General features: G+C 47.5%; 1 protein-coding gene across 1 annotated transcript in view; it reads right to left on the bottom strand.

The window, feature by feature from the left end:
* The window catches only part of PGF (placental growth factor), a 196,255-nt gene that overhangs the window by 92,428 nt on the left and 78,129 nt on the right, over positions 1–25,698 (bottom strand). Inside the window, exon 2 of the mRNA XM_086937506.1 lies at positions 6,883–6,919. Coding sequence (XP_086793632.1) covers positions 6,883–6,919 — 37 coding nt within the window. The remainder of the gene's footprint in view (positions 1–6,882; positions 6,920–25,698) is intronic.

The following is a 25,698-nucleotide window of genomic DNA, read 5'->3' on the forward strand; positions in this document are numbered from 1 at the left end:
TTATATAAATAAGTAATAAAATCATGCAGATAGGGCTTTATAAACCTGATCTAAAAATGTTGTTAGCATTATTATTGCACTGTCTTCCCTAATGCTAAAACAGTACCCGACAGCCTCCACAGTTGATTTTGCCTAGTTGAACATAGGCCGTTAATGCTTTTTTAGGTCTCGCCTGGCTTTAGCAGCGCGCAATCGCTGTACTCACTGCACTCGCCATGCAGAGGCTTCTTGGAATCAATACGATTTTAGAAGCTCGCTTTCTGCTCCGCCTGTGTTTTCTATTGGTGCGCGTCATTTTGCATCACCAATTATGCAAAACGGGGTGTTAGGATTGTATAGGGGGCTTTTTAGTCCCTCCTGGTTACCACCCTGTCCACTTTTGGCCCCGCCCACCGGGATTGGATCTTTTACTTGCGGCGGGAGACAGTGTGTGCTCAGGAAAACATCGCTCTAATCCCCGTCAGAGAAACGAGTGAAAATTAAAGCCTTCAGGTTTGATTTAAAATTAATCTATGTGGAATCACGTTTTCCTGTAACAGTTCTATATATGTATGCTTTTATTCTACCTAACTTTCATTTAGTCCTTCTTGTCTGCATGTTTTCCGAGGGCGCCTGTTCCCTGGACCACACCCCTCCTTCTTGTTTTAATTCTTATTTATTTCAATTAAACAAGCGTTTTCCGGCCTCAGCGAGGCGCCCACTTCATGGACTCCGTGCTTTAACTTTCACGGACGCTCACTTTTCGTGTCCTCTCTTCGGGCTGCCTCCTCCTCTCCCTTGTCTATGTCAGGGGCGGCCGCTGACAACTATGGCTCCCCTCGCAGTCCTCTATCGACATCGCCTCCCCTGTGCAGTGTTCCAGGAAACCTCGCACGGATGCCCGTCAGAGAAACGAGAGAAAATGAAAGCCTTCAGGTGTGATTTAAAAATAAGCTATGTGGAATCACTTTTTCCTGTAATAGTTCTATATATGTATGCTTTTATTCTACTTAACTTTCATTTAGTCCATCTTGCCGCTGCCTCCCTTCCATTTCTGTCGGCCCTTTGTTCTGTTTCATTCTCTTTCATTCACGACCATTGCTGGAGCTTCCTTCACGTACCTCAGCCTTCCCTTCAGCTGCGTGCGCATTGTCCACATTACTCCATTCTCTATCTATGAACTTCACTCTGTTCAAACGCCCCCCTCCCGCCCTCAAATCTTAGAGGGCTCTGAAGCCAAAGGTGAGGGAAATCCAATGGAATGCATCTGAAACTTCTGAGCATTCTCTCTTTCAAAAGTCGGCTCTGCTTCTAATCTCTGGGTTCTATCAGTTCGTCCGTAGTTACTCTACGCTTTTATGTATGAACAGTGCAAAGCGTGCCTAGTTAGCTTGTCTAGTTACACCATTGAGCATTGTCTTTTGTTTTACATGCTTTCTCTAAAGCAGCTGACCAAATTGTTATAAGTATTTCTTCCAGATTGATTGGGTTGACCTGACTTACAGAGAGGCCAGAGTACACTGAAAATGCAATAGGTCTCGCCTTTAAGTTAAAGCCATTAGCTTTGCTAATGGTATTGTATAGCAAAGCAAATAGCTTCAACTTAATGAAAGGCGAGACCTACTTTTTTTTTTAATGCTTGTTCTTAAATGCACCAGTTTAGGAGAGACCAAATATCTTTTGGGCTGGAGACTATGGGCAGCAGGTCCCAATTAAGTTCAAGTTGCTCATTACAGCATGTGAGATCAGACAACCAATGTTTTATTGTAGTGATGCGTTACCTCCCCAAAAGCGTGCAGCCAGTCTTTTCGCCAATGGTAGTGCTAGGGCAATACATTTTCGCTTGGAATAAGGTATGGTCTTGCCCGATCCCAGTAGGGCCATGGTAGGAGACAACTGCAAAGAACATTCTACCATTTTCTGGATGGTGTTAATAACTCAAGTCTAAAAATGGAAGATTCCAGGACATGACCATGCTAAAAGGATAATTCCTGCTCCCTCTTCTCTGCACCTTTCACAATGTGAGACAGCTTTCAGCCTCCATCTATGGAAAGTCAGTCGGTTGTGATACAGTCTATGTAAAAAATGATAATGAACTAGTCGCGGCCTGCTACTAGGCAGTAGTTCGGCCGTCTTCAAGCAGCAATATTCCCAGACTTGATCTGAAACAGGGGCATTCAGATCTGCATCCCAGGTGCTGTAGCACGGATACTGTGTGGAGAGATTTGGCTCTGTACCTCTCTATATAATGCTGCAATTAGACCCTTGGAGATCTTGGCCATAACTATGTCCAGGAGGTCAAAACTCCCTTTTTAATTCGGAAAGTATGGGGCCATTTGTTTGCATCTGGCCGTTATTCAGTAATATAAAAACACCCAATGGGGTTAGGATTTACACTAAATGCAGTAGTGTAATCTAAGGTATGCAACTGAACCATAACAAATGTAGACGTAAACGCACTATTTTTGAATAGCAAAGAATCTTATCGAATGTCACATGCTTGCTATTTATAGGACAGGACTTTCTGTGGTTTGTACGCAGTTTCACTTCTGAGAAATCATTGTTTAATCCAATTTTCAAAGATGAATGGCATTTGCCGTTTGTAATATTCACATTAATTGAAGGCCTTTTTTTTCAATTAAAAAAATAATAATATTTGTATTAAGTTTTTATACATAGATCTGTATTATAACAAACCAATACCAAATTCAGGGCGCATATTGTCGAGCTATCGTCAAATTGTATCCAATTCACATTTAAAAGGTCAGAGTCGAACAGCGTGTCCCTGCAGAAATAAACATAGTACATACAGACCCATTGTCATCTCACCCCCAGCGTCCCATCGATTCCCCACTGTCCTGTTCCTCCCGTGCTCTTGCCAGTAAACGCTAGGCCAGGTCTTCTATGTTTCTCCACAGTTTCCAGACCTTTTTCGAACTTGTGGGGGCATCCTCGTGCCTGGTATACTAGCTTTTCAGCTCTCATGACCATTTCATATTATCCTCCTTCTCCTGCAAAGTGGGCAGCAATTCTTCCCCCCAGAATTTATTCAGATCCCTTCATGCTACCATCAGGGACACATTGCAGAAAAGGAGCGAGTATTGGTCAAGGGATTGTTCTCCCCAAATACGTAGGGACACCAATTGGGAGTGAGGACCACCTGGCAATCTAGCACTGCCGAACTTCTACATCCCACTTTACTCCAGTATTCCTGAGCTCTCAGATCTTGTGCATCAGGGTACCGTTCCAATGACAGCCCCTCAGGCATTGCTCGTTTTTAATCCTCTCCGTCCAGAAAAGCCGAGCTGTACTATAAAATATTCCCTGTGGAGCAACTTTAATTGGATCAGCCTGAAACCTGCCATGATTACAACCTCACCCAGATACCGACATGCCATCCACCAGTCATTTTCCAACCTACCCAAATCTCCCTCCCATTTCTCTCTGTGTGTCTAATGGTGAAAAACTATTTTGAAGGACAGTCGAGTAAACTTGTGATGTTGCATGGCTCATTGGGGCAGCCCTCAACACCCAATATTCTAGCGGGAGACTCTTCTGCCATGTCTGTAAGGAGGGCTGGTATCATTGTAGCATGTGTTGCAGTTGCTCGTATCGAAGGATTTGTTTCCCCGTTAGTTTGTATTCTTCTTGTAGTTCTGAAAAGGGAATCACATCTCCATCTTGCCAGACATCCCTCAGCTCTCCTATGCAATCTTTCCATGCCAAGCACCAGACCAGTACCACAGGCTGATCCTCCTCACTCTTCAGGGCATGAAACCCAATTGGTCTGGGGCCACTAGGAAGTCCACCACCTACATCAAGTGCTTCGCAAGTACTTTCGCCAATATCTTTGTTTCCACATTCAACAATGATATTGGCCTATAACAGGCACCGTCCTCAGGTGCTTTCCTCGTCTTGTGAATCAGCACCACTGTCACCCACCTGAGGTCTATCGGAAGTATACTTTTTTCTATGTCCCCGTAGAACATCTTAAGAAGCGGACCCACCAGCAAAGATCTCACACTTTTAAAGAATTCCAGTGGCATGCCGTTCCACAGAGAGGCACTACTCAGTCCCATTTTTGGGGATTTGGAGGTAGTTCATTAAACTTTTTAAGTCTCCCGTTTGTCCCTGTACCGTGCCCTATACAGGTCTGCTAGATAAGTGGCAAAAACCTGTGCAATCACAGCAGCTGTCTCTGCTTTCACAGTAGCCTCTATCCTAATCTCACATATCTATCGCTACCCCTCCTCCTTTTTTGTCAACCAGGCCAGGAGTTTATCTGCCATATTGGCCCTCTCTAAATTGGGCCCTTGCTTCTTGCTGTGTATGGGTTCTGTATCTCGGTCTCATGCCCTCGATCTTGTGGGCCATGTCCCATAAGGACGAGATCACAAATTCCCATTCCAAGCCAGTAGTTTCCCCCCCAGGCCCCTATTTTCCCTGTCTCTCAATCTCAGCCGCAACCTGTGCAGGTAAGAGCAGTGGGGCAGGGTTAGGGGGGGTGGGGGTGGAATTTGACAGTTGACCACGAGGAAAAATGAAATAATTTGTTTTCCCTCGTCGTCGTCTGTCGAAATCCACCCCACAGCCCTACCACTCTTACCTGCACGGGCCACGGCTGCTCACTCTCCTATTCTCCGCTACGTGGGCAATCAGCTGGTCCCTTATCACTGCTTTGTAAGCCTCCCACAAATCTACCTCTGATGTTACGGTTCCTGTGTCCTCGTTAAAGTAAAGCTCATCGTTCTGGTGTTCCAGTCAGTCAGTTCCTATGTGTCCAGTTTCCAGTCACCCCTTAGGACAGGTATATCAGTCTTTATATATGCTACTATGGGTGAATGATTCGATATGCCCCGTGGTAAAAAGACTCCTCTTCTCAAAATGTATTCTTTTTTCATGATTTCTTAAAGCTGTGAATGACATTATTCTATATGGGAAATGGGGTCTCTCTGTTGTGTTTTTTTACAGGCTTTGAGTGGACCTCTTTTCCACTCACCACCTGTATAGAGAAAGTTGCCAAGTGGATGAATAGTTCCGGCCTTAAGCTAAATGGAGACAAAATGGAGCTTATGATCCTGGGCAATAATCTTAACTATCTTCTGAGTTTGGGCTGACTGGTCTGTTTAGGTTCGCCTCCTCCCCCGAAAACAGCCATAAGGAGTCTAGGAATCTGGCTGTATATAGCCTTGACTTTTGACTCCCAAGCAGCAAATCTAGCAGCTACCTTCTATGGCAATCTCAGGATGCTTTGAAACATTCTCCATGTACTCCCTCCAACCTCGAAAAGGTTAGTGGTTCAGGATCTTATTCTCTCTCGTCTAGACTATGGTAATTCCCTTTATTTGGGAGCCCCAAAATCACAATAAGGAAACTGCAGAAGGTACAGAACTCCGTTGCCCAGATACTGTATAACATACCAAGCCCTGAGCACCCTCCATTGGCTCCTAGGGGCCGAGAAGATTACATTTGAATCCCTCTGTATTATCCACAGCGCACTCCTTGACAAAGGGCCTTCAATTTCTCTATCCTTGATCTCTTCCTATTCTGGGAGAACTTTGCGTTCCTACAATGCGCATTTGGCCAAAGTCACTACCATTGGAAGGGCAAAATACGGAAGGTGGTCTTTCTGCTATAATGAAGCCAAACTCTGGAATATCCTTCTCTACCACTTGCGATCATCTAAAAAAGAACTTCCCTTTCGTAAACTGTTAAAAATCTGGCTATTCCAGAACAGCTCCCTCTAGATCACTATCAGTGCTGGGATGCCCATGGGTAGCTAAACGCTCAACAAGTGCTTCATAGAATAGAATAGAATGGAATGGGACCTTTTATTTCCACATCAAGCTACAGGGCTGTGTTTCACTTTAAAAAAAAGAAAGTAACAACACTTTTCTCCACTCTCGTGTTCCTTCTCCCTCTCTTTCTCTCCCATTATATCTCTTCTCCTTGCTTTGAGGAAACATTCTCCCAAAACATCTGCTTCATCCTTTTTTTAAATTAGCTGATTTTTCTCCAGCTCCCTGCTTCTCATTGTTCTATTTTGTTTTGTGCCCCCTCCCTTAAACACCTCGTTCCTCCTCTGAACTGTTCCACTAGCTAGCCTCCTCTTTTTTATGTAGCCGAATTTTTATACTATAATTTTAAAATTATGTCCCCCAACTGGTTCTCTCTGTGACGGGACCATCATTTTTTTTAATGAATATCGTTTTTAACTGTTGTTAGGCGTGTTCTGTTGTTTTGGACTAAAACTGATTTTTTCTATGTTTTTCTCACTAAATGGCTTTTGGATTATTTGAGTTCGGAGAAATAAGTTGGTATTTAATTTTTCTTTGAATTTTAGATTTTATATTACTTGAGTTCTGAGAATAAGTTGCTATTATTTTGTTTTTCCTATAATATTGGATTTTATATTATTTGAGTTCTGAGAAATAGGTTTCTATTATATTGCTTTTTTTTTTAATTTTCCCACTTAACTTGTAATTGCTTGGCTTTACTGTGACTCCCACAGTCCCGTCAGACCACTGGCTTGACTCTGGCTCAGTCCTTCCTTGCCCACCCACATTGTTGTCTAGGAGGCCATGTTTCTTAGCTCACCACTTCCAGATCTAGGCTGGAAGAAGAAACATGTCAACGATTACAATTACAGGTACATTAACTTCAGTCACCTAAAGGCCAGGGCAATGAGCACACTATAACTGGAAATGGAAATGGAAGTTAGCCCCAAATGCATTATATTTAAAAAGTGGTTACATTGCCAAAACCTTACTAAACAAACTCTGCTCCCTGCAAGTGCAAATTACATTATCCCTATACTCTTGACTGACTACCTCTAAGAGCGCTGAACTGTGCACACAGAAAAATAAGAAGTTTAGAAAGTAATTCTGTGGCTCCTCAACATACCTTCCATGGTGTCGTTCCGGTTCAGCAGGTTGAACGCCTGTGAAAATAAAACAAAGTAACATTGGTGAATGTATTATATGGGAAGTTATAGAATGGTGAATTAAACGGTGCAATTTCATTTAGGGGTCTACTGGGTTTATGGGTACAATTGTGGGCTTACTGAGAGAGAGTTCAGAAGGAGCCGCGTTGGCTTGAAATTGCTCAGCAAAGCTGCTTATATTTACTCAAAATTTCCTCCTTAGCATCATGTCTGAATAATGACGTATTTATCTTCCTCAGTTCAGCTCTTTGTCACCCAAGGAATAGTGGATTGGCTGACAGACTGAATATAGCATTAAAGCAAAGGTATAAAAATAGGGGTGAGCATGGCATGGATTCGACGTGTGTGTTGTGTAAAAGAATGTAGGCAAATTAATCAGCTCCTCGTGCGGAGTTGAGGGTTGTGAATATTTTCATACAATACTGTTATTTAGGAATAACGGAAGTACATTTGAGAAGTTCAGAGAGGTCAGTGGGTATCCTTATGGCGTCTGTTGGAACCTAATGTTGTCAGGTCACCTAGGGTAGCCTGGCCTAGGGTAAGACAGTCACTAATAGAGGCACATGTGTGAAGGTTGCATACCACCCAGCAGTAACTTCAAGCAATTCCACTCCAAAAATGACGCTACGCCAATCTTTGTGTAAAAATACGAGCTATTTTATAAAAAGTTCTCTTTCTTTCTTTAAATGTACTTTTCAGCACGTCTTCCTTTACAACACTTTAATCACATTTGTTCCGCTTAATCTTTAAGACATCACATTTAAAGGAATGATTTCTTCGTTTAAATCCTTCACAAGCGCAGATTAGCGCAGACAGTTTCTCAGCTTTAACCTTTCCTCCTTTCACCTGTAAACAGGGCTAACCAAAGGCTTTAGACATATCGGACAGTTATATCAGGCAGAACATAGATCAACCTTTAGCTGTTAGCACAGAATTTCACAGAGAGAGCGCTACCATCATTCCTCAAACCTTTCCCTCTCCCGGGCAGATGGCGTTGATCATTTCAGGAACCCCAAGTAAGGTACATAACTTGTTTCATATACGCTGTGCAGAGAAGTCCTCCACCCGCCCTCAAGCACAGACTGTCTGCTAGTGCCAGCTCCTTATAGGCCTGGCTGAATGAAGGAAACTCAGTCGCTGTTCCTAAATTCTCTCCACTCTTACACTAATGGCAGGAGGTTTCCTTCTCACAGTTCTCCACAAATAGCTTTGTGGAAGATTCTCTGCTTTGGCCAGTTCTGAATTGTACGCCAATTACTCCCGTTGCTTCCCCTCCCTCTCCTCACCTATTTCACTCACTGGCTGGATTCTAGCAGGTGGGAGGGCTCAGCTAACGGGAGGGTTCAGTCCTCTCCCTCTCTGTCAGACGCCAAGGATCTTGGAGCCGGACTCCCCGTGGTAGGGAGGACTCCGCCCACGTCCCCGGTCGGCCGCTCCTCCCGCTGAACTTCCGCGGGAAGAGTACACCTCGGACTCCTTCAGCGCTTTCCCTCACCTCACACTTGCGTAGGCTGTCGGAAGCACTGCTCTTCCTGTCCTGCGCAGGAGTCGCGCGTTGATGCCGCCTCTCACCTCAGGGCTGGCGCTACAGGCTGCTCCTTCTCTGGGACACTCCTACCGGTTCCGCCTCCGCTGCGCCTGCACCAAGGAGAGACGCTTCTCTCTCTTCTCCGCGCAGAAGCGGAACCAGAACACCACTGCTCGGCAGCTTCACCGAGCCTCTCCGCCTCTAGAGCCAATGGTCAGCTGAAGACGAAAACAGGGGGCACCCGGCAGGGATGTGGTAATCTCCCTCAGCACCCGCTAGAATTCGACATTAATGAGGGTAAGGAGGGAATCGGGAGTCGGGTCGCTCTGTGGCTCTATCCTTTTGACATCCTGGAGCAGGATTACCACTTTGAAGATCCCAAGTCGGGTCAGACCCACTCGCGAAGATATGCCAGAGGAGGGGGGAATATGAGGGGGGGTGGATTGGAAGGGCTAGATAGTCCTCCCCTTTTCTCTCACTGTCCAGTGGATGGAGCTTCACTCCGTACAATCTCCCTCACCCACTCTTCCTTCTGAGACCAGATGAAACAGGTGCCCAGGGTCTCCAGGATTTCCCCCAGCAGGGTCAGGTAGGGAGATGGACCATCTCAGCAACTTGGGATTCTCCCCCTTCATCTGCATTAGCCAGCGAAGGGGTCGGTGGTCAGTCTGAACCAGGAAGTGCGAGCCAAACAGGTATGGCCGCAACTTCTTCCGAGCCCACACCACCGCGAAAGCTTCCCTCTCAATGGCACTCCACTTCTGTTCCCGGGGAAGCAGTCTCCTGGATAGGAAAACTACAGGCTGATCCAGGCCCTCTTCATTCAGTTGCGATAACACTGCCCCAATGCCATGTTCTGATGCATCTGTCTGGACAATGAACTCCTTGGAGAAGTCTGGGGCCCTCAGGACCGGTGCTGCACACATTGCCTGCTTCAACTTTTCAAAGGCTTGCTGACAAGCCTCTGTCCAAACTACCCGTCGAGGTTGTTTCTTTGAGGTAAGCTCTGTGAGGGGCGCTACAATAGTGCCATACCCCTTCACAAAGCGACGGTAGTAGCCTGTGAGGCCCAGGAAAGCTTGGACCTCAGTCTGGGTCTTGGGGGGTTCCCAGGCCATGATTGCCTCAATCTTTCCCTGAAGGGGCTGCACTGTTCCCCTACCCACCAAATGTCCAAGGTACACAACCGACCCCTGCCCAATCTGACATTTGCTGGCCTTGATGGTCAATCCAGCTTGTTTCAGGGCCTGGAGAACTGCTTGCAAATGGTCCTCCCAACTGCTACTGAAGACAGCAATGTCATCCAGATAAGCAGCGGAGAAACCCTCCATTCCGGAGAGGACCTGATTCACCAGCCGCTGAAAAGTGGCAGGGGCATTTTTGAGCCCAAAGGGCATCACACAAAATTGGAAGTGTCCCTCAGGCGTGGAGAAGGCTGACCTTTCCTTTGCTCCATCTGTCAGGGAGATCTGCCAGTACCCTGAAGTGAGGTCAAAGGTACTTAGATATTGGGCAGCTCCTAGCCGGTCAATTAATTCATCCGCCCTAGGGATAGGATGAGCATCAGTTTTTGTAACTGAGTTCAGTTCCCGGTAATCCACACAGAACCTCAGTTCTGGAGTGGTGCCTGGTGGAGCGGCTTTTGGCACTAGAACCACCGGACTGGACCAGGGGCTGTTGGAAGGTTCCATAACTCCTAGCTCTAGCATCTTGGCAACCTCACCATGGATGCTAGCCTTCACCTTGTCGGACAGCCGGTAGGTCTTGGACTTCACTGGTGGGCTGTCCCCTGTGTCCACATCATGGGTACACAGGTGAGTCCTTCCCGGGACAAGGGAGAACAACGTAGAGTACTGCTCTAGTATCTGGCGACAGTCCTCCGTCTGTTCAGGAGTTAGGGTTGGAGAGAGAATTACTCCCTCCACTGACCCATCCTTTTCTTGAGACGAGAACAAGTCTGGGAGGGGTTCGCTTTCCGCTTCCTCTCCCCCATCAGTCACCATCATGAAGATGACCTCGGGCCTCTCATGGTGGGGTTTGAGTCGGTTGGCATGAAGCACCCGTAGGGGCTGTCGTGGGGTCTTAAGGTCCACCAGGTATGTGGCCTTACCCTTCTTCTCCAACACCTCAAAGGGGCCTGTCCAGCGATCCTGGAGGGCACTAAGCTCTCCAGGCTCCATCACCCACATTTTCTGGCCAGGCTCCAACTCCACCGGGTGAGCGTTGTGGTCAATACACTCTTTCATTACTGCCTGGCTGGCCTCTAAGTTGTCAGAAGCTTGCTTCCACAACTTCGCCATTTGGCTCCTGAAGGCCAGCATATAGCTCACCACATCCTGGGGGGGTTTCCTGGGAGACTTTTCCCATCCATCCTTCACCAGGCTGAGAGGACCGCGTAAAGGGTGCCCATACAGAAGCTCGAAGAGGCTGAAGCCCACTCCCTTCTGTGGCACTTCCCTGTAGGAAAAAGCAAACAGGGTAGGAGGACGTCCCATTTCCCCTGCAGGCTTTCAGGCAGACTTCTGATCATGCCCTTCAAGGTCTTGTTGAACCTTTCGACCAGTCCATTTGACTGGGGGTGATAGGGAGTGGTGAACCGGTAGGTCACTCCACACTCCTTCCACATTGCCCGCATGTACGCTGACATAAAGTTGGTCCCCCTGTCAGACACAACTTCTTTGGGGAAACCCACTCGGGTAAAGATCCCCATTAGAGCCTTAGCCACCACAGGTGCAGTGACAGTCCTCAGAGGAATTGCCTCTGGGTACAGTGTGGCATGATCCACCAGAACCAGGAAAAACCTGTGACCAGCTGTTGTTGGTGGATCCAAGGGCCCTACAATGTCGATGCCCACCCTTTCAAAGGGGGTGCTAACGACAGGAAGTGGTTCCAGGGGAGCCTTCAGCTTCACCCCTGTTTTCCCACTGGCCTTGCAGGATACACATGTCCGACAGTAGGTGTTGGACACCACTTTCATCTGAGGCCAGTAAAAGTGGGGGACAAGCCGAGCAAAGGTCTTGTCCTGACCTAAGTGTCCTGCCAAGGGTATTACATGAGCCAATTCCAGCAGAAAGACTCGGTATCGTTGCGGGACTACCAAGGCCCTTGATGATCCAGGTAAGGGTACCTTGGGTTCACTGTAGAGGAGTCCATCCTCCCAGTAAATGTGGTAGTGTCCCGTAACGTCCCCTGCTGCCTGGGCTTCAGCCTGTCGCCTCAGTCCCTCAAGGGTAGGGCACTCCTTCTGGCCCTTACAGAACTCCTCTCTGGTAGGCCCTCCCTCCACATGCCACTCAGCAGGGATGGGCAGGTCCTCCAGAGAGACTACTTCCCCCTCCACGGACTCCCGGTCCACCACCGCAGGTGGCCGATCTGTTACATGGGGTGTGGAAGCCGAAGCAGGCTTCTCCTGTCTTCGGGTCTGTCCCTTTTTGGCAGCGGGTTGGGCCATTGTTCCAGGCTCCAACCCAGGCGAACTCCCTCTCCGGGCAGTCGCAGACCTTGTGCTTACACAGGCCCAGTCAGGTGTACCCAGCATCGCAGAGTGCGTCCAGTATTCCACCTCTCTCCAAGCATTGTGCTCCATATCATTCCCCAGCAGACAATCAACTGGCACGGCAGGGCTTACGGCAACTCGAAGTGAACCTGCAACCCCTTCCCACTCAAAGGGAACCTCAGCCACGGGATAGTGGCCCATTCTGCCGTCAGCCATCGCGGCGGGGTGGAGTACATTGGGAACCACCTGCTCTGGAGACACCAGTTGACTCCTCACCATAGTCATACTGGCTCCTGTATCTCACAGAGCCTCCCCTCTCTGGCCATTGATGGTGATCCATTGCCCATACTTAGCAGTATTTGGGGGCACCTGGATCTTAGGAACCATCTCCCGTTCTCCCAGGGACATTAAGGTGACACCCGCCCACTCACCCCCCTTATCTAAGGGCAACTCCTCCCCGAGCGCTACACTAGCTACTCCCGGGGTTTTTCCTCCGGTGGGAGGGGGTGGTCTCTTTGGGCATCTGACATCTCCTTCTTATAATGTCCAACACCACCGCACTCGAAACAGTGGACAACCCTTGGCTGCTGGCTTTGGCCAGGATGAGGGTTTCTGGGCGGGTTAGCCTTAGGGGTGAAACCTGTTCCCTTTCCCTGAAAATTGTTTTGGGGACCTTTAGAGAACTCCAGCTTTTTATCTCCCCCCTCCTTCTTCTGAGGGGCGCCCTGTCCGGCCTTTTGGGAATCCCCTCCAGTCCCCTTTGAGGACACCCGGGTACTTGCCCAGACGTCCGCCTCCTCTGCAAGCTTCCGGGGGTTGGTCAGCTTGCTGTCCACCAGGTGTTGGCGCATCTCGGGAAAACATTTCTCGAGTAGATGCTCTTTCAAAAAAAGATCATACAACCCCTCATAATCCTTCACCTCACTGCCCTGTACCCAGCCCTCCAATGCCTTCCTCGCATAATCTAGGAAGTCCACCCAGTTCTGGGTGCTTAACTTGTGGCTCCCCCTGAACTTCTGGCGATCCTTCTCTGGGGTTAACCCAAACTTCCTGATCAATGCTAGCTTCATGGTGGGGTAGTTGGTCTGCTCCTCTGGTTCTAAGGCTAGCAAGGTGTCCCGACCGGTAGGAGGCATGTACTTGTACAACCCACCCCCCCAGTGCTTCTCCTGGACCCCATGGGCTCTTAAGGAGACCTCATAGGCAGCCAACCATTTGGCTATATAATCCCCTTGACTATAGCTAGCAATTAGGTCCTTAGGCAAATAGGGTCTGGTCTCCCTGGTTGGTTCTCTAGATTCGCTGCCACCATTCGGAGTAGGAGAGGGTCCCCGTTGTAGGGCCTTGAGTTCTTACTCTTTTAGTTTGAATTCATGAGCCATCCTGCGCTCCTCCCTCTCCTGTTCTAGCCTGGCCAATTCCCATTTCAATTGCCTCTTTTCCCTCCTGTCGGTGAGTTCCGCTTCAGTCAAGCTTCCTCCGGAGACACTACTGCCTCTCCTAGAGTAGGTCATTGGTCCTGGGAGTAGGTTTCCCACCTCTGGTTGGAACAATCCCTCTACCCCTATGACCGTGTCCCGGTCCGTCCCCTCATCCTCCTCCTTCCCTTCTCTGCGTGCTTCCACCCAAGCCCTCAAACTGGTCTGGAGATCCCCCTTCTTGGCACCACGCTTAAAAAACACCCCCATTTGTTGACAGAAATCTTTTAGCTGGGCCACAGAATAAGTGTCCAGTTCTTCCAGCACAAATTCCATTTTGCAAAAGACAATTCAAGGTTAAACACACAAGAAGAATAGAGTTACAAGGGCAACCTGAAGCTACCTCCACCCCACCACCAGGAATACATTTGGAAAAAGCAAAAGTAAAAATTAGGAGGGCCGCTAGGAGAAAACTCCAGGTGTAGGTTAGTGGATTACACTCAGTTACTGCAGAGTAGTCGCAACCACAGTCAAGATCCCACCGCTAGACACCAATATGTTGGAACCTAATGTTGTCAGGTCACCTAGGGTAGCCTGGCCTAGGGTAAGACAGTCACTAATAGAGGCACATGTGTGAAGGTTGCATACCACCCAGCAGTAACTTCAAGCAATTCCACTCCAAAAATGACGCTACACCAATCTTTGTGTAAAAATATGAGCTGTTTTATAAAAAGTTCTCTTTCTTTCTTTAAATGTACTTTTCAGCACGTCTTCCTTTACAACACTTTAATCACATTTGTTCCGCTTAATCTTTAAGACATCACATTTAAAGGAATGATTTCTTGGTTTAAATCCTTCACAAGCGCAGATTAGTGCAGACAGTTTCTCAGCTTTAACCTTTCCTCCTTTCACCTGTAAACAGGGCTAACCAAAGGCTTTAGACTTATCTGACAGTTATATCAGGCAGAACATAGATCAACCCGCACTTGGAGACCGACGCCTAACGAGGTGTACATACGGGCTGAACACGGCCTTGTTCTACTAAAAAATTGTTCGTGTAAAACCGATACACCGCACAAGCTACTTTTCCGGCAACCGGAGCTACCATCTGGTGCCGCGTTCTTGAAAAGTAATAAACCACCCGATAAGGACCGGGTTGGAATTATCACCGGTTCCCCGACCACGCGCCTTGATCATTAAGATCAGCCCTGAAGAGTCACAGCCACATGCTGTGATGAAACACGTGTAGGCTTGAGTGACAGGTACAGTGATTCCCAAGAGGTGAACACTGCTATGAATAAAACTATTGAAAATTTACGTTTGGTGTGATCTATCCCGAATGAAGGAATACGTTAACATGAAAATATCATTTATCTAAATATAGTGTGCTCTGGATCCCTGCCCAATTAGAACAAGAGGGAGGTTCCTGTACCTCTTTTCTTTGCAGAGGTTAAGGTTTTCCTCTGGCCAAGAAGCACCTACCAAGACACTACGACAAGCTAATACTTTACCGTGAGTAGTTGAGCGCCAAAATTTCTGAACACTTAAAAAACCTACTCATAGACTATTCATAGATCAACCTTTAGCTGTTAGCACAGAATTTCACAGAGAGAGCGCTACCATCATTCCTCAAACCTTTCCCTCTCCCGGGCAGATGGCATTGATCATTTCAGGAACCCCAAGTAAGGTACATAACTTGTTTCATATACGCTGTACAGAGAAGTCCTCCACCCGCCCTCAAGCACAGACTGTCTGCTAGTGCCAGCTCCTTATAGGCCTGGCTGAATGAAGGCAACTCAGTCGCTGTTCCTAAATTCTCTCCACTCTTACACTAATGGCAGGAGGTTTCCTTCTCACAGTTCTCCACACCTAGCTTTGTGGAAGATTCTCCGCTTTGGCCAGTTCTGAATTGTATGCCAATTACTCCCGTTGCTTCCCCTCCCTCTCCTCACCTATTTCACTCACTGGCTGGATTCTAGCAGGTGGGAGGGCTCAGCTAACGGGAGGGTTCAGTCCTCTCCCTCAGACGCCAAGGATCTTGGAGCCGGACTCCCCGGTGGTAGGGAGGACTCCGCCCACGTCCCCGGTCGGCCGCTCCTCCCGCTGAACTCCCGCGGGAAGAGTACACCTCGGACTCCTTCAGCGCTTTCCCTCACCTCACACTCGCGTAGGCTGTCGGAAGCACTGCTCTTCCTGTCCTGCGCAGGAGTCGCGCGTTGACGCCGCCTCTCACCTCAGGGCTGGCGCTACAGGCTGCTCCTTCTCTGGGACACTCCTACCGGTTCCGCCTCCGCTGCGCCTGCACCAAGGAGAGACGCTTCTCTCTCTTCTCCGCGCAGAAGCAGAACCAGAACACCACCGCTCGGCAGCTTCACCGAGCCTCTCCGCCTCAAGAGCCAATGGTCAGCTGAAGACGAAAACAGGGGGCACCCAGCAGGGATGTGGTAATCTCCCTCAGCACCCGCTAGAATTCGACATTAATGAGGGTAAGGAGGGAATCGGGAGTCGGGTCGCTCTGTGGCTCTATCCTTTTGACGTCCTAGAGCGGGATTACCACTTTGAAGATCCCAAGTCGGGTCAGACCCACTCGCGGAGATATGCCAGAGGAGGGGGGAATATGAGGGGGGGTCGATTGGAAGGGCTAGATAGTCCTCCCCTTTTCTCTCACTGTCCAGTGGATGGAGCTTCACTCCGTACAATCTCCCTCACCCACTCTTCCTTCTGAGACCAGATGAAACAGGTGCCCAGGGTCTCCAGGATTTTCCCCAGCAGGGTCAGGTCAGCAACTACAAGGGGAGAAGGGTGGTGAATCAGTAAGGAGCGTCCCTACACTGGGAGGTCAACCCTCTGATGATCCTACCCTCGCCTTATGCTACAGCCTTAACTCCAGCTAGCCTTCCCTGAAAAGACAAAATGGTTGCCCAGCATTCCGCCTTTTATAGGCTGACCCTCAGAGGTCCAGAAGGGACCGGAAGTTCTGGAACGCCCTACTCTATCCTATGGGACAGATCTCAGGTGTGACAGTTGTGGCAGTTAGTAGCCACCATTTTGTAGATCTGGATTAATTCCTGTCAGGAAAGGCACCTAGGCCAGAGGTGAAAAATCAGGAGGGTAAAAGAACACCTATCCCCCAGGCCAACACCATAAAAAGCTAGTGGACTCAAAAAGATACAAAGGTTTGAGGGGCAAAAAGGGGACATAAATAATAAATTGGAGGGACTACGCAAAGGGCCAGACAGGTCTAACAGCGTCACCTTGTTTTAACTTAATTCAGCGGTCTTATTTTTGGACGTGCATTTCAAAACTGAAGGTGTGCACATGGTGAATGAACCTGCCATCAGCCCTGCAGAAATTAGTTATCTAGTTATGGAAATGCATTATATTTATGCTCCAGTGTTCTGAACGGCTGTGTGATACTTGGATAGCTAGTCAAGGCCATGTGGAGTGCGGTGTGTGACTGTCATGAGAAGTCAGTTCGAGTTGGTGTTTGGAGAAGGTGCTCAGAAGACCCAGTTCAGGTGGCTGAGGTAAAATTTTCCTCCAAACTGCCATCACGTTGAGAGATTTCCTGCGGTTTCTCCCTCAACTAATGAGAATGGCACACCTCTTCTCTTTATTCAAATGCCCTCAATTGGATAATTCTCTTCCCTACTGCTAAAGCAGAGTGACAGGTAGATGGTACGTCCCTAGATTGTGGCGTGTACACGTCAGGATCCCATTCAAGCAAAGGGAGAAGTGATCATTAGAGCACTAGCAGGGTTATACAGACAACAGCTCTGGTGAGGCAATATGTTTGCCACTGTGAATATGGGAGTAAGCGACCCATTATAGGGTCTTAGCTAGAGTTTGGCTTACAGGGTACTCCAACACAAGCACAGTGGAGTACCCTGTCTGCCACAGTTCCTGTTCAATTGCTCGGATAACCATAGGCTAATGGTCGAAGGACCCCAAGATCATGCACCCTTTTTAGGCCAGATGTTCGTAAGTATTTTCTTCCAGTTTGGGACCATCAGGGAAAGCCTGGCGGCCCGAAAAAGGAACACAAATAAATAACCCCTACACTCTTGGAGAAAACTCCCTACATTTTCAGGAACATTTCTTTTTTTGGATTTCAAAAACAAACTCCAGATCTGGGAGTTTAAAAAGAAACTTTGCTGTGCAGGTGCACTGAAGATAGTGTCTGCACAACAAAGCTTCAGTGCCTTCAGAAAAGCTACTAAGACAGCAGCTTCTCTAAAAGCACCGAGTTCAGCATCAGATAGGAGGGCATCACAAATGATGGCGGGATGTAGTCAACAAGAGCAGCTTAGTATATTCCTCAATTGCCATGGTGAAAACACAGTGTAGTTCATCAATGGCTAAATAAGCCTTTAATGAAGCCATTTGCTTTAGAAGGAATTGAGTGGACTTGAAAAGAACTTGGCAACTGTATGCTATTTTAAACCTATAGGAAACACCCAGCAAGTGTATAGTTGTGACAAATGTATTTATGAAATAATTCCACTAAACTTCATGTTCTGTATAGCAGATACCAATGCACGTGGGAGTGTATGCGTGACAGTTTATGCCTGACAGCTAAACTAGGTTGATTCTTTAGATTTTTATAGAAGAACCACTTATCCTGTTGTGGAAATAAATAGTGGAGACGTTTGCAACACTCCTAATTGAAGGCATTAACTCTTCTCGGTAGACAGATATATTTTCTTGATATCTGATAATCAAAAAAAGTAATCCAAACTGGGAGAAACAGTCCTTCCCAATCTGGAAAAAAAATGTTAGCTGTGTTTGCGATTCTTCAAGGGAAGACGATGGGCAATAGGCCACCATTCACTAAAAGGGATTTCCATGGGTATATGGAAATTCAAGTGGTCCATGTAGCCGAAACGTGCTTCACTGACATCAGGCCTTTAGAGAAGGCTCAATTAAGCGGGGAACATAAAGAAACACTCCAGCTTCTTTAACTTGATATGCCATGGTAACTATATTTCTAGGTTGACCCTACCATGTCATACAGCACGTTGTCTCATTATTCTCATTCAATCAGAAGAGGAGAGAAAAATAAGGCATTACAATGTGAAAATCAGTATTCAAGGAGACACCTGGAAATGAGAAATACCGTTATTATAATCTAATATTGGTCAAAGATCTGTCTGTACTCATATGTGGGTGTTACGAACACACATACTATAGGGTATTGTTTGTTTAAAAATGAAACTAGGTATGTTAGTTTTACACATACAATTGTATACCTCAGGGCTAATTGCCAAACATCACTAGGAATGCAAGGCACTAAATAAACCTATGGATGTTCTAATCTCAATATTCAGAACTGTGAAAGGTATAGCAGGGAAACATGTATTGAAACCACACAGGAACATCAAAACTACTTGCATGGGTGCTTCTTATGGAGGGCAACCTCACCCTTCCACTCACCAGTTCTCCTTTTCAGGTATATCTTTGTAAATATACCAAGCATCCCACAGAGAGAGAATCATGATTTGATATCACTTTTGAAGTATCTTTTTGATGGTGAAACCAACTGTAGGGCAATGTGCAGTGTGTACAGCTAACATTAGAGGAAATTCCCGACTACTGCTCCACTGTTTTATCCCAAGGGCACACCAGAAGTAAAATTATAGGAGGGCTATAAGAAAATGGGTTATTAGTGGTGACGGGTGTGAGTCCTTCAAAAGTAATATGTCCACAAATGTAATTGAGAACAAACATGCCATGCCTAGGAAGTTTATGGTTTATTTCAGGAATAAATGTCCAAGAGATTCATTGTGTTTTTGATTTGCTTTGCTTTAATTGAAAACATCAGGGTTTGACCCATGTAACAAAGTGCAGTCGACAATTGTTTCACCCAAACTGGCTGGCATGCCAAGGGCTTTCTCAAGGCAAGAAATCAAAAGAAACAGCAATTCCAATCGTATTAGTAGCATTCCTTCAAAAGGAAAATCCGGCAAAACGGTCTCTGCGGTCATTGTGCCCATTGTAGCATTAGGCACTCTCAGGGTAAAGAAGTAGAGCAGTCCAAAGCCGACTGAGGGGAGGTAGTGTGAGCTAGTAATCTCCATTAGCTGGCACCCAATAACACCATTCAATTAATTAATGTCCAGCCAGTATATACTCTTGAAAAAGTACATTTATTACACAAACAATACTAAGTACTATGCTTTAATTTACAAATATATACATCAGGTAGATGGAAGCACCTTTGGTGGCACCCCTTGTTTTTTTATAGTTTTTTATAATTTACAAAACTTTGTTAAACAAAACAGTTTAGAATAGTTGTACACATAGAGGATACATGCCCATTACAATTTACGGCATGGTTGTGAACAGTTTACAATTATATGTCAGATAAAAAGATTATGAATCCAATTGTTGTCAAGGTGAGACATAATATATAATATATAAAAAGGAGAAAGAACAAGAGGAAAGGGGGTGGGGGTAAAGAGTCTTAACCGATGCCTTCATATGTAAATATGCTAAATAGTATTACACTCCGTTAACTGAGATTACACAAGTAAAAAAAATAAAGGGGTATAAATTCAATCCATCAAAGAATGTACCTTTGGTGACACCCTTACTTAACTTTTCACTCCTAGAGGGTCATGAACCCTATAATTACAACACGTCAGTATAGGTAGACCTATTGGCTTTGCCAACAATGTTACAATAAAATCAACAATCACATGTTGAGGTTTTGTCATTAAACCCGATTGAATCATAACCATATGCAAATGCATTAATTATTAATAAAGCATGGTCATGTTCAGCAAAAAAATTAATAATAAAACATAGGCAACATTATGTAGCCATAGGACCAACCACAGAGCTGAAGAGCTCCAGGCCCCAACTCTGGGAGGGTTTAAAAATGGTAAAGAGACATAGGGTTAGTTTTTATAAAATATTTCTGGGGGGCTGCTGCACTCCCTGCAGCTCCCCACAACACTTACTAATTTTGTGGGCCCTGCTCTTCCTTGCAGCATTACAAGGGGAGGGATGTGTAAAATCAGCCCTCACAGGAAATTATGGTGTGCTCCTGGAATGTTTTTAGGCTGGGGGTGCTATGCTGCCACCCAGTGCATCCAGATAGCTATACTCAAGTTGGGTGATGCGGGGTGAGAGCTCCAAAGGCACTGCGACCCCATGGGCTCCTGGGTGAAGCACCCATCCTGTTGTGCTTTGTGGAAGCCAGACACATTACTTCTGCCCCCGACAGGCGGGAGCAGCCCATCTTGCTGCCTCCTGCCCATGGCCGGAGCTACCCTGTTACCCCCTGCTCATCAGAAGTGCAGACAGGGAAGTATCAGCCCAGAGCAGCCCTAAGCCGGCACGGCACCTGGCTTCTTTAAAGTATCCTTATTCCAGGCCCAAAAATGGGCCCTACTGGGCCATAAACTGGCTTCAGGAGTGGAGGCTCCATGCATGCTCCTCTTCCCAAAAATAAAAAAAACAAAGACGGACCAACCCTTGGGCCATGGCCCACCACAGGAGGAATAGTAGAACTTACTGTGAGCACCATATTCTCACTTTGCTTTCAGGTAGTGAGTAAAATCTTGAAAGGAGCACAACGCGGGCCCTGTTGGGCTGATTTTCACATTTCTTGTCTCCTTTTGCTCCTGGTGGTGAGATCTAGCTCCCGGCCTCGAAAAGGTGCAAATGGCTGGGAGTTTGGGTCTACAGTTTCCTGCACCAAACGTCTCCTCCTCCTGTCTGTCGTGGTTGAGTGCACTAAGGGGGGCAATGAGGTCCAGGACTTCTCCCACTGGGCCTCAAGGGCATAGGAGGGCCAGTGCCCCCAGGCCTGCAAAGACACAACTAGTCCTGGGGGTCTAAGCTAACAAAGTCTTTAGTCCATATTTGCAGGGTATTATGTGGCTTCTCTTTCCAGCTGTTCATTCCGGGTCCAGGGTCTTGTTAAGCATGGGTTTTTAAGGAGGAGTGGGAAGTTCAAGATGTGAGGCACCCCTAGCCAATCCTAGGAAGCCACATCAACCTGCAACCTCTGTCCCAACCCTCCTGCACTGCATTCTGGGACAATCCAATATGGTGCCGTCAAGTTTTCTCTGTGAAGACCTCTACCGAGAGCCTCAGCTCCACCCCTGGCTGACATCATTGCCAATTTCCTTTCCACCAAAACTTCAGAGGGGAGCTCCTCCTGGGTTGGCTTCTGATGTCTGGACTTCGGCCTCTGTTTCTGTGGGCCTGGGCTGACCCAGCCCAGGTGCAGTGCGGCGGCTAAATACCAGATGCAGGTTTCCCCCCACATACCATTCCTCTCCCAGGAACTGGGTCAATCACTGATATTTACTCCTTTTGTGTAGGGAGACCTTTGTCATCTCTGCTGGGGAGCAGAGTAATATACTCCTTTTGTGTAGGGAGACCTTTGTCATCTCTGCTGGGGAGCAGAGTAATTAATGTGGCATAGTGGGGGTGAAGGGGGAGATGGGGACAAAGGCATGGCATATGATTTTGAGCTGAACCAGAGAATTATAACAATTCTTTATATCCCATAAGATGTTTATTTACTGTGTTGGGGGGTGCATACTCAGTGTGCATGTTTTGCCCCAGTTTGACACCTTGCTGGACTGTGTAGGCACAAATGGAACAAAACTGCACTTAAAGGCTGCTTTCACCTAAGTGCATTCAGTGAAAGTACTACAGACCTGTCTATAAATGCCCACTAATATTATAAGGCCTACCCCAGGTCAAGCACCTATCTTTTAAGAGCTCCTTCTGAGCCAGTCTACCTGGCTGCAATTACCGGGCTACACACAACGAGTCTCACACATGCAGCACATACCTATGCTCACTTGTAACCAGTCCAGTGCCCCTGACCCTAGCTTGCACTCCAGTGGCCTTATCTAAAAGGCGAATATGTTCAATCAAATTACTGTGAAATTACTGTACATGAGACTCCGATAGGCAGACTAACCCACTATCAAGGTCCAAAATTGGGTGAGTTGGTGAAACATCCTGGTGGACTAAAGGGTGGAACTTATTTGCAACACAGGCAAAAACACAAAAACCTTTTATCACCAGCCCATCATATGATGAAAAAACTGCACATAATATTATGTCTCAGAACTGTTTGTTATGTTATGTTATGTTATGTTAGAACTGTATTTCTTGAGCGCACGGCTACCCAGATCGGGTGTCCCGGCGCTTTGGCAGAGAGTCCTGAACATAACCAAGAAACACCCAGCGGCAGAAACACTGTAGGCCCACTGGTTAGGTGGAGAATAGGAGCGTCTTGAGCTCCTTTCTAAAGGCCAGAAGATTATTAGCCTTGCGGAGTAATAGAGGGAGCTCATTCCACAACCTGGCCGCCATAAACTGGAAAGACCGGCCTCCCATCCGCACGCGTTTGATCACTGGTATCTCCACTTTAGCCAAGTCAGCAGATCTTAAACTCCTCCGGGGAACGTAGCGAACAATCCGCTTCCTGAGGTAAGCTGGGCCAATGCAGTGGAGGGCTTTAAACGCCAACGTAAGGACCTTGAAATTAATTCTGCTGGGGATAGACAGCCAATGCAGCCTGTCGCGCAGTAGTGATGCACTGGTTCTCCGTGGAAGGCCAAAGATGGCTCTGGCCGCCGAGTTTTGGACAACTTGTAATCTGGATACCAGATATTTAGGCAGACCAGCGAAAAGTGCGTTAGCGTAATCTAAACGCGAACCCACGAGTGCTTGCACGATGTTCTTGCGATATTGAAGGGAAAGCAGTGGGAGAAATTTCCTCACCATCTTCAAGATACCAAAACATTTCCCCGCCAGGCCCGTGATGTGGGGGCGAAAAGAAAGACTGTCGTCGAATACCACACCCAGATTTTTTACTTGGGCAGATGGTTTCTCAGGGGGAACATGTCGGAAGGCCACCACGATTTCCATCCAGGGTCCTCAGCACAACCAAAAAAGAGCAACTCGGACTTATCCGAGTTACATTTCAGGTTCTGGTGCTGAAACCATGCAAAAACGGCACTCAGGCAGTCTCTGATTCTGTCGCCATTAAAAACCTCTCCCTTCCTGCAGGTGAACAGGAGCTGGGTGTCGTCAGCGTATGAAATGACCCGGGCTCCAAATGCCTCCGCGACCTTTGCCAAAGGGGCCACATAAATGTTAAAAATGGTGGGGCTCAGGATGGATCCTTGAGGCACCCCCACCTCTAGCGAAGGCATTTCCGGGGAGAACGGAGGAGCCCAGATCACCTGCCGACGGTCGGTTAAGAAGGATTGAAACCAGTCCAACACCGTCCCCCGCAGCCCAACCTCCCGGAGTCTTCGAAGGAGGCCAGCGTGTGGGACGGTGTCGAATGCCGCCGACAGGTCCAGCAAGACCAACATGGCCTTACCCCCATGATCAAGCGTCTCCCTGATGGCGTCGGTCACCTCCACAAGAGCTGTCTCCGTACTATAGTTAGCACGGAAACCAGATTGGGAGTCATGCAGCAGATTGTTATTCTCTATAAAGGTGGTAAGAGTGTGCTGAACATGTTTCTCCACCACCTTCGCCAGGGCAGGGAGGAGGGAGATTGGTCTATAGTTGGCCCACTGTAAAGGGTCAAGCAGAGGTTTCTTAATGAGCGGGAGAATAAGAGCATGCTTCCATTCTTTAGGGACCACTCCAGAACTCAGAGACATGTTGAGCAAGGGGTTCAGCAAGTTGTTAATAGCTGGTGCCACCGAGCTCAGGCATTTAGCCGGACACGCATCCAAGGGGGATCCAGATTTCAGCCGGGAAAGCAGCTCCAGAGAGGACTCGCAGGATAACGGGGGAAATGTCGAAAGAGTGGGCACCTGCTCGGCTGCAGCGGGTGGAAGGACCTTCAGATCACTTTCCACAGCTGCGTCCACTTCCAGGGCCTCCACCCGATCGAAAGAGTCCTGAATCCTACGGATCTTGTCCACAAAGAAGTCAGCAAGCTGCTTGATCCACTCCTCAGTATGGGAGTGAACCCTAGCGGCCGCCACCGGTTCTGTGAATTCCTTCACAATTCGGAATAGTTCCCGGCTCGTGTTGTCAGCCTGGTCTATTCTATGCTCGAAGTAGATCTTTTTCGCTTCGGCAATCTGACTGTGGTAAGATTTTATCGCACCCCTGTACTTCAGTTTCTCCTCAGGCGCATAACTGCGCCGCCAGAGCCTTTCAGACCTTTTACAGTCCTGGCGTGTTTTCCGCAGAGTAGCGGTAAACCAGGGAGCGGAATCCTGGCAGGGGGCTGTCCTGACCGGTTTCCGTGGGGCAAGCTCCTCGAATCTTGTCCGGAGCCAGTCCTGGACTAGCGGCAGGTCGACTTCTAAGTTCCCAGTCGTAATGCAAGGATGTGCATGGAGTGCATCAGCAAGCATATCAGCTGACACCAAGTGAAAGGCTCTCGCTTGACGCGGCCCGTCCTTATAAACTCTTTGACACGTCTGGAGCTCAGCTAACAACACGAAGTTAATTAGATAATGGTCGGACCAGAGAACCGGCAAAGGGGGGGACACCTTAATTGGCACAGTGGAAAAGATTAAATCCAGTGTATGCCCTTTCACATGTGTTGGACTATCAATGAAAGAGGTCAGTCCGAGCATCTCGGTAGTGTCCCGTAGTTTAGATGCATCGGCGTCAGTTGACAGGTCCATGTGCAGATTTAAGTCGCCCAACAGGACACAGTGTGCCGAGCGCACACAGGGTACTGACAGTGCCACTTGTAAGTCCTCAAAAAAAGAGCCTAAAGGCCCTGGAGGTCTATAGATCAGAATTCCAGTGCAGGTATGTGAAGCCGACAACTGGAGACTAAAGCCCAGAGCTTCACAACCAGCAATATTCTCTACAGGATAGGAGGTGCAAACAAGGGATTTGTCGACAACTAAGGCCACCCCGCCACCTCTGCCTCCAATTCTATCCCTCCTTAAGATGGTATAGTTGGGGGGAAGGGCACTAGCGATGTCCGGTTCCGAGCCAACCCCCAACCAAGTCTCTGTCAAAAAGAGACAAGAGAGTTTCGAAAGCGTAAGGAGGTCCCAAATTTCCATGGAATGACGCGCCAAAGGTATCCACTAGTTTCAGTGCATAGATAGCAAACAGGTCTAGCACTTTCATCAAAACTAAAGTGTCCCATAAAGAAGGTCACATGCTTCAATTACACAGCTCCAAGTCCCATATTGGTCTACTTATTGATCAATGAATAACCTTGCGAGTTCTAATACGGTCTTATGATGTTTGTTCCAAATACCACAGCCCTGCAGTTAGAAAAAAAGAAGAATAAAGTGACATTAGACAGAGAGAGGGGTATAGAGAGAAAGAGAGAGACATCACAACAAGCCTAGAGTCCAATACTAGC

Source organism: Lissotriton vulgaris, chromosome 9, assembly GCF_964263255.1.
Source record: "Lissotriton vulgaris chromosome 9, aLisVul1.2, whole genome shotgun sequence".
NCBI classification, from domain to species: domain Eukaryota; kingdom Metazoa; phylum Chordata; class Amphibia; order Caudata; family Salamandridae; genus Lissotriton; species Lissotriton vulgaris.